The sequence below is a fragment of the Drosophila simulans genome, chromosome 2L (assembly GCF_016746395.2).
Source record: "Drosophila simulans strain w501 chromosome 2L, Prin_Dsim_3.1, whole genome shotgun sequence".
Lineage (NCBI taxonomy): Eukaryota > Metazoa > Arthropoda > Insecta > Diptera > Drosophilidae > Drosophila > Drosophila simulans.
This window is the reverse complement of record NC_052520.2, coordinates 1553441-1569120: the sequence shown is the minus strand read 5'-3', so window position 1 is coordinate 1569120 and position 15680 is coordinate 1553441. Positions and strand designations below refer to the sequence as shown.

Sequence of the window (15680 nt, the reverse complement as noted above, 5' to 3'; positions counted from 1 at the left end):
TTTCATAGACTGTGGCTAGCTGACTGATTAGTTTTCATTTCGAACATTTTTTATTGTGGAAGTATCTTTTCGCTAGTTTTACATCTCAGAATCCTATATTGCAGCCCTGTACAATTTGGTCCACACTCTAATGCCATTTGGCCGCTGACCGGGTCTTGTTTAGTTTACTGCAACGGTGCTGTATTGCGCTGTTATTTTTGCTTTGGACCACGCCGAGTGCCAACTGTCGCAGTTGTAGAGCTGCATCTGTCGCATCTGCCACCGTTACACATACGCCGCGTTGCACGCACGTCGCTCATACGCCCCCTCGGCCAGATAGCAAACATCCAGCGCCCACTAGCCACTCTTGTTTGCGCACACGGCAACGTGTTGAATGCAAATGAATTTCTTCGGTGGCGGCTGTCATTGTTGTCTGTTGGCCATCGCTTTCAGTGCTTTTGGCCGTGATTTATGTGGCCAGACGGTTGCGATTGTCGCCGCCTTCTGGTTACGCATGATTTCAGCGAATTTTATGCATTGAACCCAGTTCCGGACAGAGATTGAAATTTTGTTTACCCGCAGTGTGTTTGTAAACAACTGCCAATTAAGCTCCGGCCATGGTAAAATAGGTTCACAAAGAGGCTATAATTTAATAAATTATCATTCCTATTTTTGGTTGTTAAAGCGTTAGGTAAACAATTATAATTTAATCCCAGCAGATGCCATTGAACAGTTCTTTCTTTGCTATAAAGTCCTCTTAAATAAAGAGAATAAAATGGATTTCCAAATACACTGTGTAATTACCATTAGTTTCTCTGAATTTATGGTAAATATTTATGGATAATTAAGAAGTTAAATTTTAGAACTTTTGTATTTATTTCCTCTGGACTTGTTTAATGCTTGCCAAGTTCCAATAAAACCTGGAATAAATTCCCCACAAAATCAAACGGAAACTTCTCACTCAATAGTTCCGTTCAGTTCAGAAGCCAATAGCAATTTTAACCGATAAGAGCTTATCAGCCAGAAATTTGTGGTTTTCTTCTCATCTTTTCCGATTCTCCATTTCAGCCATAATCGAGTAACTTTCATAAACCGTAAGTTTGTGATTTGCAAATGAAAATTAAATGGTTAGTAATTAGGAATGGCATTTAGCAATGGGCCACTTTGAGCTATGCCATTCGGTGGTCATTCGGAGTGCTGCGCAAATAATCATAAATATTTAACAAATTACTCCGCACACACAGAACTTTTTAAATTTAATTAAAAATTTAAATGCGCAAAACTGAGTAAGCTCTCCACTGACTCAAAACAACCCACACATGGACCAGCAATCATTGGCAAAATGCTAAGAGGGTGGGCAAACAAACTGGCAAAAACGGAGTAGTGGGTGTGGTCCAAAGCGACGGGAGAATTTAAATAAAGCGTATAAAACACAAGAAGCGTGCACTTTATGACTCCCCCCAGGACCTCGTCCTCCGTCCTCCCAACCTGAATACGGAATATGGGTGTACGACCATCAAAATGCGCTCCGGAGCGAGCGAGCGCTCACAGCGCCAATTACACGGGGCCCGGTCATAAAAATAAAGCGCAAATAAATACACTTAAAGCGAGAGGAAAGCGCCGACCCCGTCCGACCCGCCACGCCCCTTTTTTGCCCACATAACGGACAAAGTTCGGTGGCAAAAGCCGAAAATGAGGGACCGCTGCTAGGTCAGGACACGCACAGTGGGCCATTAAGTCCTAAGTACCTAAAGATCGAAAAATAAAATTATAATCAAATATTTATATAATTAATAAAATGTAATATAAATAATAGTAATGAATTTAAAGTGACACTTTCTGTTCAACCCAATCATCAAATATATTTCCTATTTCATTTTCATCGCAGAGCTCCAGAGCTTTTGAGCAGTTAAATGGCAGTGTCGCCCACCGTACTCAGGCTGCTTTGCCGTTCTGCAGCTCGACGCTGGCATAAATCAAGCTATTTAAATGGACATTTCGCGCAATGAAAAGCGAGGTCCGAGTCACTTTGCGCTGCCTGTTGGATGTTGGTTGTTGTATGTTGTATGTTGTTTGTTGGCTGGATGCTTGGATGGTTGGATGGCTGGACGGCTGGTGCGTGGAGTAATTACAATTACACCTGCACCACAGAGGGCGTAAAAGATGAGGCTGGAGTGGCGTTTGTGCGGGGGGGAAGTGGGGGTGGGGAAGCAGGAGTCGGCGCGTGCCATTGCAGTAAATTATAATTACGCCGAGTCAAAAGTTGACTTTTATTAAATTTTATTTATAATGCTTAAAATGTCATTAGCCAACTGGAGCCGGGTTAATTGCAAGCGAGTTAATGGAAGGTCATGGCAAAAGCCTATCGTTGTCCCACAAAAAAGAAAACCATTTGCTCAGAAAACTATCAGCAGAGACAAAAAGATTTGATGGCCATTAAATGTTTCCCCTGTCATTGCATTGATTTGTAATAAATGCTGGCCCAAAAAATTCGGAAGCAAAAACCAGAATCAGACAGTGACTGACGTTTATCACGACGCTGGCCATTGGGGCACGATTTGTCAAGATCCCAGTCGAAAAACACAGGGAAATTGTCTTTTTATGTGGCTACGTGAATTTCGGCTGGCAAAAACCCGATTCTATTCTGTAAGCCGGATGCGAATATGGGTTAACCACTCCGCACTTCCACACGCAGAAAACAAAGTGCCCATAAATAATCAATCAGCGAAGAGTCAACCGAAGTATTCACATTTTCGAGGCTTGATGATGATGGTGATGGTAATGTTTGGGAGTCGTTTTTCAGCTAAGGCAGATTTGCAGAATCTTGCGGCATCTGCTTGGACATTTTGTTTTTATTTGACCACTTCTTAGGCAACCTCAACTGGGTACAGTGACTTAAATGAATGAAATCGACGGAGCCGTACTTAATTAATTTATAAACTCGGACATTAAGCATTATTTATTTTCCCTAGGCATAGTAAAGCCTGTAAAAATGATGTGTTTCAATAAATATCAAGTACGGAATCTTTTTGATATAGGGACACTGTGTCAGAGAAAACTATGTTAAAAGTCAATGTGTCGAATGATTGCTGACCCAGTCGAAAACTGGAAGCAGATGCAAAACTTGTTATTTGCATTGGCCTATGATGTGCAAACAAGTTTTTTCGTGGACATGCAACAGCAAAAATAAATATAAAAATACAATAAAATAGGGAAATAAAAATTTAATGAATTTTTGGCCAAAAAAATAAAGACCTCAGCTTTAATCGAAAGTGTGCAGTGGCGAAACAAACAAAATATATGTTTTAAATTTCCAATTAATTAATAACGATGATTGCAATTAAACTTCTCGTTGATGCATTGTTAATAATTTAGGCCAGAAAAGCACGAATATCAGTAAGGAACTCGTTTTGTAACTTAAAGTCTGTTCAAATTTCATCCATCTTCGCCACACAATTTTCTCCGCAAATATAAGCAACTGTCGAACTTCAGTCTCCGTTAACAATAACAATAAAACTGGCACAAATACAATACATATAGAAAGAAAAGCAAATCCCCTTGGGGGAATGAAAATGTCGTAGAACTCAGTTCTCGAATGTTGTGAGTTCCAGTGATTTTCAGCTGCGACTTCAGCCCGAGCTAAATGTTTCGGAAACGGCAGTGCAAGTTCCGAACACCCGGATGCATTTTGTGTGCGCAACACACAGTGAACGCGAGCATTACACATACGCCGTGTGGTTCGCAGCTGGCTTCGCTGGCAGCTCGCGCTCATCTCATCAGCAGCCAATGCCTTCGACTGCAATTTGGCTGCATGGCTAAGACAGGCGGAGGATGGAGGGAGGTGGAGTGGGATTCAGGGAAGTGAGTGAGATTCAGTACACAGTTCACTGCACTTCATAGTGCCGCAAGCTGCGTGTTTCTGCAGTGCTCTGCTGTATTAATACCCCTTGAAGATGCTTACTAAGTCCATATTTAGTGGCAGTATGTTTCGTTTCTACAGCGCTATTGAATTAATCGTTTCGACTAGTCTTAGTCTTGAAATATAAGTAAGGAAATGTATCAAAATATAATGTACTTCAGGTCTCTGATATATTTTAAATAGATAATCACAATTTAGAGGGTAGTATTCAGTCTGTATTAAATGGTCCTTTGCCAGTAGATTTTTTTCAATCACAACTGTTTCTATAATCTAATGATGTCAATGTTTTTCCCACGCTTACAAAATAAGGGGGAAATCAGAGGACAGCAAGTAAGCCTTTAAATTATTTGGGTATTTTCTTACTTAAGAGATTCTGCATTTACGGTTCGCATTCTTATATTTAATAAGCTGATATACAAATGGCCATTTTCGAATTGAACAAACTGTGCAAAGCAACTAAAGCAAATAGTGAACAAATAACTATTAAACGTTTATTATTCAAGCACACATCATACTTGATTTTATTGAAATTGCTCTGCTGCAATACTGTAGAACTTACTGCATAGTATAAATACGTTGTACAAGTCAACACGTTTCTATAGTTTCTTTCCATTTACCCCTCATTCAAAACTTATTCTCTCGTGCCACGAAATTGGCTTTTATTACGCATACGCAACGTTGACTGCACTTGAAAACTTCTTTAGCTTTTCGTGCCGGGGAATATTTATGCGATTCCAGAGCACAGGAAAAGAAGAGAGCGAAGAGTGGTGGTGCTGGAAAAAGAAAACTGTCAAGATGCAAGACACAAATAAATAAATGCCAAAATATATTTTGCAGCAAGTTGTCAGCAGAAAACCTAAGCAGGAAGGAAATTATGAAACCCAGTCGAAACGCCAACAAAAACAGAAAACCTAGAGACAGCAGCAAAAACTTTTATAAAATGTGAGCTCCACTGCCTTCCTTTCGTCGTCCCCGTTTTTCTTCTACTTTTTTCGGTGGCCATGAGTGCATATTTTATAACATGTTTATGTGTTTCCCCAAAACCCGAAACCACAAACACAAAAAAGTGTTGGCAACGACAACTGCACAAAAAACATGCAACAAGTCAGCCCGTGAATCCAATTTCGTGTTGCACATGAATTTTTTTTTAGTGAAAAGAGATTGAAAACGTAAAATTTGAAAAATATATATTGCTTCCACAGCACTGAAAACGTCAAGTGTAAAACATTTATTTATAATGTAAGACGTGAGTTATTATACGAAGTTATTTCCCGACTTCATATGGAAATATAAGTATTTGTTATATCAGACAGATAACGCAATTTGAAGGGATTTGTTTTTAGAAGTTCAGCCATTGTATTGCATTATATTTCTTGTTTGTTTTATTTCTGATATTGTAACCACAAAAGTCAACTATAAAAGCTGAAATAAGTCATTCTGCTGGAACAAAAATAGCAGCATAAAAACAGAAATAATAATAAAACAGCAGTCTGAGGAGAAAAAAGGGCTTTACCACTCGCTGGAGTGACTGAAGAAATTTGCATATTTTATTAGCGTGACGGGTGACAAATTTAGACGGTCCTTGGCTTGCATTTTCTTTCCACTTCCTGCCTAAGTCATTTGCGGGCGGAAAAGAGATTTTATTAACTAATCTGTCGCTTCCTCTGGACGATTCGCATTGCCATTGCGATTGACGTCACCAGGTCTGCACTCCGCAGATGTAAATGTGGATGTGGATGTAGATCCTTTTTGCTCCCAAGTCCTTGCTGCTTGCCGCACGCAAAGTGCAATTTCCGGCGGAAATGTGAGAAGGATTCCGTAATCTAATTTTAATGATTTGGCCTTCCATTCGTCGCAGCGCGCGGGCAAGTGGCCGGATTGGATTGGATTTTGCACCCCCTGGAAAATTTAAGAATTAACCCAATTTCGAAATCGTTTTTGTTGCCGACGCCCTGGAAAATATTCAATTATCCGAATTTTCAATGTCTGGATGTGACAAAATGCCACACAACACAGTTTGGAAAAGTTTTCCTCGCACTCGCCCCACCTTATTTCCATCTTCTATATTTAGCCTGCCGTGATGCTAATGACGTCAGTGGCCTGTTTTCCTCCAACTTTCCTCTCAAAGCAAATTAGCCAAAAGGGGCTGGGGCGTTGGTAGGTGCTCCCAAAGGGCGGGGGCGTGGCAAAGTGCCATTCAAGCTGGCATCTGTGTTAAAAGTTAAAAATTAAGCGAGCAACGCAAGAAGTTCGAGGGGCCTTTTGGGCTGGCGAAAAGAATGTTTGTAGCAGTCAAAGAAAATGAAAGCTGATTAATGATAAAGGGCGCCCGATGGGCGTGGCAAGTGCGGGTGCGTGTGTGTGTTTCTGTGTGCGCTGCAGACTAATTAAACTAATTAAATGTGTGAAACTCACGGCATTATTTGACAAATGCTTACCAGATGCGGGCAAATGAGATTTGGTCTCCTTTTCACGATTTTTGTTTTTGTTTCGCACAGGGATCGTTTTCGAACCGAGAAAAGGTAAACTAATGCATACAACTTTCCATTGAGGCAGAAAGTAAAGTTCCAAATTAAAAGGATGTAGCCAATCAAGTTTATCGGTTTTACAATTTAGATTTGAAGACATTTTACATTTAACGAAATAATCCTTTTACCTTTTTTCAAATCCCAAATAATTCTGTGCAGTCTATCGCACTAAATCGATGTGACACATTTTCAATTGAATTCCTCGTCTGAATTTCCTTTGTTGGCTGCTAGTATTCCAGCAACCCGATCACTTATGCCATCAATAAATTTCCATTCTATTCGAGCAAATGCTGCATGTAAATCACCAATGAATTGCCAGCATTTTAGCCATGATGGATCAAATTTTATGCACTGGCCTAAAACAGCGCCACAAAACTTTAATCCGTTGGGACTAATTAACAATAATACGGTTTTGACCGTGGCGGCAGGCTGCAAACACAGAAACATCCTGAAATTTTAGCATTTTAATCGAACAGCCACAAAATGCTTGTCTTTTGAAATTGCAGCTGCCGCTGGCACTAATGAGTTTTACCATGTTCGCGTATTGTTTGCATTTGGGCCGGCCAGCTACCCCACTGCATTGCGAATTTCATCGCTGAAAATTCGAAAAATGATTTTTCTCTAATTACAAAATATCATGCAGCAGCCGCAGAGGAGACCAAAAAGCGCAATTGATGTTGATTAGGCCCAGAAAACTGGGCTGCGGCCACGTGTTGTTCTTTGCTTTCACACGTGTCCTGATCCTGGCTTTCCCCATCCTTGGAGCCACCAGGATGCAACCCCAATTGCAACACATTCAGTTGTTGGCCACCGTTTGGCTGCAGCTCTTACTCCTCTCATTTCTCCCATTTCAACTCGACCTTTTCGCCCATTATGTGCTTGATTTGATTTATTCGCGTTGGATACAAAATGAAAATGTTTTCTCTTGCGGGGAAAAGCTTTAAAGTTATCCACAGGACATTGATAAATACACTTTCTTTGGTATACAAATTATTAGATACTCTATTTCCGACCCTATAATTGCTTTACGAATATTAAAAACATTCATTCATAAATATAAAACCTAATGTTACGATATAAATATAAATCAACAGTAACCAATTACTATACCCATTGATGAAGGGTACAAGTTACATACATCAAATAAAAGCTAAAAAGAGCTTAAAAAACTTCAATTTCGATTTGCTGCTTTGTGACGCCATTCACTCGATCAAATTCGCAAAGTGCAATGGGGAGAGCCAATTGAATAGGCGATGTGGCAGCCACTTCCCACTTTTGCCCATATATTGGAGTACATCTGGGCCAGCATTTCATCTATTTACCGAGTCTATCAGTGTTTTTCAATCACGGCTTCACCTGGTCCTGGACCAAGTCCTTCTGGTCTTTTCTCCACTGTGCTCTCGAAATGCAACAAAAACAGAAATACGAAATAACAAAACAAATAAAAAGAACGAACGATTTTTGTAATAAAGGAATTGAACCAAGGGCGCGCAATTTTTCTAATGGAGCTAGGCAAGATGAGTCTTTCGATTGGAAAATGCTCCAAGGATATGAGGTGTCAACTGATGAGCTTTTCCTCGTTCTCCATCCCTTTTTCGCTTGGGCAGTTGTCTCTTTCACTGCTTGCTTCTTGATGTCAATGTGGCAAGGTGAATTCTTGGCGGAAATGGATACTCGGTAGACATCTTCAAAGCGGAATTTGTAGCAGTCCATTTGCGAAATTTCCTTTGAAACCAAATCATTGTTATTTTCTTATAACTTTCAGCATCTGTATCCATTTATTTATTTGCTAGGGAAACTACATTTTATGATTGATATTTAATTCATTCAGCTTAGCATGCATTCGTATTCGTATTTATTTTGCTTTAATATTCTTTTTATAATCTCATTAACTGGAATATCCCTGGAAGGTAATTTCGACTCAATTGCCCACATTATTTCTCCGTTTATCTTGACCACCAAAGTAAAGGACCTTTGAGGTAAATTGCAGACACCTGTCCTTATCACATGCCCATTCGGCTGATCGTGAATCCTTGTTTTTATAATCATTTGAATGGCCGAATAAAGAACCCAAGAGCACGAAAGGTACCGCACATTTGTAGCAATAAGCGGGACAATAAAACATTATGTAGCCGATAAGAAGCTGTGAACGGAACAAAGCGGAAGTGGGGGATTGGGGGCTCCCCGTCTGCGGTTTCCCTTCCGTTCCGCCCTGTCATCGAGCTGCTTAGCGCCCTAATGCGATTATTAAGTGCCAAGTGCGCTGGTGTCGTGTAAAATTCATTATATTAGCCCCGCTGCCACTTGCCACACCCCCAATTTCCGGCGGCACCCCAGCGAGTTCATTGGTCCCGTTCCCATTTGGCCAGCTTCCCAGGTTCCCGTTCCCCATTGCCACGTTCCGGCGCCCACTCGCTCATGCATTGCGCGTACTCAATATCCTGTCCTTTGGCTTTGCCTCTGCCAGTCTGAAACGAAACGCGGCCGGTGACTGTGGCGCAATAAATTAGGGTCGCAAATAAATCATCCATTTTAATGTGACAGTTCCGACAAACGAAGCCCCCCTCGAAAAGCAGCCGGGGATGCTGCTGGGTTCTCAATTGGTCTGCTGGTCCTCCGCTTTGAGCGCTGTAGGTTCGAGATGGGCTCGTGATTCGGTAAGCAGCTCCGTGCTCGTGTCACAAGATATTGAAACCAGAGATATTAAAGAAAGACTTAGTTACTCCTATCAATTTGCTGTTTGCTGGAATTTCAACATTCAGGCGACGTTTTTGGTATAAGCGATTGATTAATCCACTATGTTTCAGCCTAAGTCTAATCACGCGAACATCTCCATTGGACTATCTGCAGACCTTCCCCTTGGAAATCCTGCCCCTAGCGCAGTCGATGCCCCTATTTGTGAGCCATATTTTGCGGGTTCATTTTCAGGCGTGCCATCAGCTTTTCCTTCGGCTGGGCTTCCATTGTTTGCACATTGTTTGACTGGCATTTAGCCGCCTGCTCCTCTCCTGTTGTTGCCACTAAGTACTTGCCTAACTGCGGCACTTAATATTTTTGAATTGCTGCGCGTATGCGAGATGTTTGTGTGTTTCTCTCTCCAGCGGAGAATGGGAATGAGGCTGGGTCGTGGGGCACAGGAAGTGCCACCATTATCTGACACACCGAGGAGCACTGGAGAAAGCGCGATTTGTTGGACAAAATGTGGCCAACAGTGCGTATGATTAATAGGCGCTTATTAGGTTGTAGGTAATGTGAGAAATGACCAGTGAAAGGCATTCGAGACTTTACAAATGAGTGGGAAAATCCCTACTCTCCCCCTAATTTAAACATGAATTTATCGCACAACATTTCCTGTACGAGTGCAGCGTAATTTTCGGCTTGGGAAAAGGGGAAATTGCGCACATGTCGCCATACAAAATCCATCCAAATTCGGAACCCGAAAGACACACACACACGCATTGGGTAATGAACATTTATGAGGCAATTTCCTTGGCTGCGAACGCACACAAAACAGCCAAAGGGAGGACACAGCAGGAAGGACTTGGGGACAACTGACAAACCCACTGGAGGACAAGGCCTCCCACTGTCATCTTGGCGAGCAACTTTTTCTGCTCCACTTATGCCCAAACTAATTAAGTGCAGGAAAAAGTTGCCATTGCCTTGCCGTTTACAACTGCCGAGTTGCACTGTCTCGCTCGCAGCTAGGATACTTTGCTTTGTCTGTCCCGATAGTGCCAAATGCAGCGAGAACGAAGGATACTCGTCCTGCCAGGGATGCGAAATATGAAGACGTGCACCTTGGGCTAAAAAACACGAATCGAAAAAACATCAACAGAAATAATTTGATAAAAAATGTTACAATCGAGCTTTTGTATCAGTATTTGTATTTGAAATTTTCTATTTGCAATTTCTCTTCCTGCCTAGAAAACAAATTGAAATCACTTCTCATTCCCTTTGAGATACATTTGTTTTGCATCACAGGAAATGCGCAGCCCGCCAGCGCAGCACGTTTGACAACTTGCAACATTTTTAGACACTGCGCGTTGGGAGAAAGCCGGATGAGAAGCAGTGGAATCGCGGTATTAAGGACATTCTTATTCTCAGCCCCGTCGTACTATGCTTTTTGGCCCTTATGCATTTCCGTTGCCGGCCAAATATTTAGCAGCCGCTCCACTTTCGCGCTGATAGCCCATTCGAGCGTCATAATAACGAAGATAAATGTTGCAAAAGTTTGCTCACAACACGCCCCAGGATAAGGAGGAAGGACCCATCTCCTATTCGCCTGCAGCTGCGATTTCTCGGTTGCATTGTGTGTAGTTGCATACTTTTCGGCTGGTGTCTCTGGTGAATATTTTGCACAGACAAAGGCCCTGTGCGTAAAACAAAAGTTGAAGCGATTCATCCAGCAAGAACTTTACGGATGTGGTGTATTGCAGGGCATCGGACCAGTGGGAATGCTTTGTCTAAAAGGAACAAGTTGACGTCAGTTGAATGCTTAGCACTCTGGGGGCCAGCACTAGGGGATATCTTCTAAATGAGCCAAAAATATCCCTACCATTTTAACATGTTAAGTAAGTGGGACTTGCACTAAGAGAAATACAATAATAAAGCCAAAATAAAATACAGTTTCTTGCATAAGCAACAAGCTGTGATACATGAAAATCCAGGAAAAACGTTTGCAGCATATCACCTTTTTCACGATCAATGAAACCATCAAATTCAATCGAATCCATTATTTCGAAATCGAAAACTGATTAGCTGAGCACAATTTTGACATGCTAGCTTTATACAAACTTTGTATAGCAATTTAGAAGTTTAATGAGAATCTGGTGGTGCAGCAAGAAGGGCAACTGCAACGGCGATGACAACAACAACAGCAGCGACGACAGTTTACACTGATGCTCGTTAGTTCTACGCCAAAAACTTTGCCTTTGGCCTTGGCTGGTGCCACGCCCCTCGAAGTCCTCTTCTCGATTCTGGCTAACTGCAATTCACAAATTTCAGAATGGCCATGGGAAATGGAGAGAAGGGAAAGGACCAGCCCGGCAGCAGCTTTGTTGGACTTGTTGTCCTGCCATGTCCATGTCGTACTCGTTCTCGTTCACTTGATTTATGTCCGATGCGTCTGGCAAATGTTTTGGGACATCCCGATCCCCAGCTCCACTCCCATTCCCATTCCCATTCCCATCCCATTCCACCCCCACAATTCCCGAGACTGCAGTCTTTGGACTTGGCTTTAATTAAAAAACTAAAATAGATGAGTGGCCGGGTAATTTGTCTAGATTGAAGCTCTCAAAAGCAATTTGATTACTACTCGTAACAAGCTATAAATTATGGCACAAAAATAAATTAGAGGTCCTTGCGGAAATAACGAAAAGGAGTGCTTGTCGCTTTTGTCTGTTTATGTAATTAATGACGACATTGTAAAGAAGTGTAATGGAAAAAATAGTCACCAGGGCTTTTGAGCCAGTAGATTTTTCAGGCTAATCGTGCGTAGCCCAAAATCCCTATGCTCACTTTATTATTTTGAAATATTTTGCTATTAATAGGCTTGTGTAACTTAAAAGTCAAATAAACAAGCCCAGTTGATGGCGCACTTTCTTGTGTCTCGAGTGTTCAACCACCGATAGAGGAAGGGGCATAAAGTAGCTCTATAAAAATAACTCACAGATGGTTTCAATAAGACCAAAGGGAGACATTGCATGCTGAACATGCCACACATGGCGCACATTCATTCAGACATAGCGAACAAAAGAAAACCGAAAGGTTAAAGGAAGCAACTTAAGGAAATAGCTCATACGCAGCGTGTGCCGCACGCCTCGAATGCCACAAATGCCGCTCGAATAAAGGATCAGGACTTGCTTGCCGGAAAGAGGTGCAAAGTCAGTGTAGAAGAGGACACCACAGTCACGACTTCCTTTGGCAGCTGCCATGACTTGGCCACTTTCTGGCTGTGCACTTGCTTATTTTCCAATTTGTGCGTTTAGCGTTGTTTATCGGATTAGCAGCAATAATAAAAGAATAATATTACAAGAGGCCCAAAGTGTGCGTACTTTATGGGAAAATGTGTCTGCGAGCCATGTGATGGATTTACCATTTAATAATTAAAATTGGGGACTAAAATATGTTGAGCCAGTGCAAGTCACTTGGGAAAAGTGGCTGATGTCAACTGAAACTTACATTTATTTTCAAGGAGCTCGAAGCCTAAGTAAAATACTTTCACTGAAATATTTAGAAATGCAATACAAATTAAACAGAAATTGTGCAATATGCATTACCATATATTTTAAATTCCATTTTCTTCGGGCTGACTCGAATGTTGTTTCCCACATAGTGCATAGTAAAAGATACTTTACCTGCCCGATTCATAATGTTATTCCGATGAAAGAATTTATTGAATATTTTATGCGAATTCCTCGAAATACATTTAAGGGCTGCAGATCAAAGGAAACACATGAGCCACGCAGAATCCTTAAGCAGCAGACCGCGTTGCGACCCCGAGGCCACTAAACACTTGATTTGAATATGCGCACCTGATGTCGGCTACCTGGCCTCCGCTGATTGAGTTTACCTGGTTTTCGCGGGCCGGGAGCAGGGCCCGAACTTCCTTCAATCGAATTGGCCGGGTTAGGGAGAAGATGACGATGATGTCGATGCGGTTTTTTGGCTTCGCACTGCTGGCCAAAATCCATCATCGAGGTCCTCAAATGCAAACGCTGTTCAAAGGGAGTGCGATGTAGTACATTGTGCATATATCGGGCATGTTGCCGCTGCTCCTCTTGCAGCTGACTGAAACCACAAATTGCAATTAGCGTCAGCATTTCACCCCATTGACCTCGGCTGGAGCTGCTAGCCCACCATTGATTGATGATGAGCGCTAATTTGTGAACTTTTTTCACTATACTGACCTTGGAAGGTTCAGTCGGAATATAGCAACTAAATTTGCATAGTACAAGAGGTCTAATGCTAAATGATAGATAGATGAGACTCAAATAACACGGAACTCGGAAACAGTGATCTCAATGATTTGTTGAAGTTAAAAAGGGGCTGAATGTCCTTTACTGTGTGTGTGTTACTGAGGATGCTAGGTTAAGAGTGCAATAAAGCCATCTCACTCCGGCCTTACTGTCCCTCTTTCGCACCATTGTATTAATTTCCTTAGTTACATTTTTTATTCGCGCTGCACAATTTTTTCGCGCTTGACCTTCTCGTTATATGTTTTTTGCTGCTTTTATATGTTTTGTGTGTTCTGCTTCGTTACCTTGGTTATAACGCAAATCCTTTGTTGTCTCCTACCCCACTCCACGCCCCTTTTTGGTCCAACCCGCATCCGCATCCTTTTCGAACAATAGCTGTGAAATAATCACTTGCCTGTTTGCACTTTATTAAGTGGACAGTGGCAGGAAAGAGCCAACACGCCCCGGGCGCTTTCTCGTGTGAAAGAGACAACTGCAGTAGATTTACTGACCCAACTTTAAGTCCTTTTATGGTGGAGCTTGTCTGATTTTCTTTTGACGCCAAATAATTTTCTTTTGCTTTAAGAAAATGAGTCCATAATCACTTATAAAATTACCACACTAATATTTCGAAGGGGTCCTTCCGGGGGCGCCACAAAACTTGAATATTGCTAAGCGTAAGTACTGAAGGTTTATTAATGTGAAACGATATTTTCTCGAGTGCAGGTGTATAATAGCAGAGCTAGCATATCTTAGCCTATTGAAACTTTTCTGCCAAGTTAAATTGTTTCACAACTGTAACCACAGAAAAAGCCAGCTTCACCATCTATAAAATAATAATGATTTTAATCTCATACATACATTACATCTCATATTGATACTCACAGTTAAATTTGTTTGCATGCAAATAGGAAACACCCCACCAGCCGTGAGAGTAATGGGCTGCTGAAGATTGTGAAGAAAGTATACCAAAGTGGATTTGTAGCGACGGTCGGCAGAGGTCCAGTCCGATTGGAAAAGGGAGTCGGCCATCTCTTGGCAGTCATCGATAATCATGTTGCACAAATAGCAAAAGGGGAACGTCTCCATAGATACACAGAACATAAAAATGGCAGTGCCGACACCAGTCGAAAATGTTGAGAAAAACATTAAATTGATCATAGAGAGACCCAGTACAGTACCGATCAAGAGGAATTGTACAAAAATGGTTCCCGAAAGGACGGATCGCAAAGCGTCGACATAACTATAAAAATGGGTAGAGTAAATATGTTTCAAAACAATTATGTTTCAAATTACTGCAAGTTCAATAAGTTTGGAAAACGCAACGGCTTACTCCAATATCAAACGGTGATCTCGAACGCAGTCGGTGAGTTCCTGCAAGTACTCATCTTCGGTCCTTCCTGGTTCCGATCGGAGATTTCTCAGTCGCTGTTTCAGGAGGCTGATGTGGCATCGAGCCATTAGCATGGAGATCAGGGGACACACATCCGTACAGAGATCCATAAAGACGGCCGTCCCCATGAGAATGACTTCGGCGATGCTAGAGATGTAAAATTGCTTTTCGGAGTCGACGTAGGGAAAGTACATGCGCCAGGCATGGATTCTCTTAATTATAAATGACAAAAAGTTTGTAACCAAGAAGGTAGAGTACAAAATGTGATAAAAAATGTAGCAAAGGTTTCCCAGGGCGACATGTCGACAAACAATGGACCTCTCCTCATCGCGAAGGCATCTCTTGTCCAGCTTATCCAGTGACATCTTAGCCTTCTGTATCTTCTTATGTCCCATCATGGTAAAAGAACTTTTAAAACTGCTTCCGAACATGTTAACGCCAATCTGGATTGAGCTAAGAAACTCCCCCGCCGAGAAGGTTTTGAACCGATGAATATACTCTACGCATACCGAGATCGGAAGAAGGATAAATACCAATAATGTGAGGAAAGTTGCCCACAGTTTATAATGTAGATCCCACCTTGGCACGAAATCATGGTTGTTTCAATACTAACATATGTTCATAGGTCGATTTCATTACCTTTTGTTTTCAGGCTCTGTCCAGCCAAAGGACCACATCACACGATCCAAGTAAATGAAGGCATCTCGGGACTGAACCCGCTCGCTCAATGGCTTCTCTTGAATGTGGGGAAAGAACTTGCTTAACATCTCGTCCGTGGCTTTTTTTGAATGTTTGCTTGTGCTGGGAAACAGTTCTTTTTATAGGCCGCCTCACTGTTGCAAAAGGTCTCACATGACTTGGCGGTTTCAAGAACTTAAGCTGTGTTTTGTATTTGCTAAAAGTTT

The 15680-nt window shown here is 41.7% G+C and overlaps 1 protein-coding gene across 4 annotated transcripts; it reads right to left on the bottom strand.

Annotated features, from left to right (window-relative positions):
- Positions 1-14054: 14054 nt before the first annotated feature.
- LOC6730585 (odorant receptor 22b) lies at positions 14055-15578 on the bottom strand. Of its 4 annotated transcripts, none has more exons than XM_039298607.2 (4): positions 15415-15578; positions 14716-14922; positions 14268-14625; positions 14055-14208 (listed from the first exon to the last, which is right to left on the bottom strand). In XM_039298607.2, exons 1-4 carry the CDS (start codon positions 15540-15542, stop codon positions 14140-14142), a joined length of 762 nt encoding a protein of 253 aa, XP_039154541.1. In that variant the 5' UTR covers positions 15543-15578; the 3' UTR covers positions 14055-14139. The 4 variants fall into 4 exon arrangements, with proteins under 4 accessions (XP_039154541.1, XP_016023026.1, XP_039154539.1 ...); XM_016179375.3 differs by having other exon boundaries at positions 14716-15354; positions 15415-15577; XM_039298605.2 differs by having other exon boundaries at positions 14716-15274; positions 15415-15485.
- Positions 15579-15680: the final 102 nt, after the last annotated feature.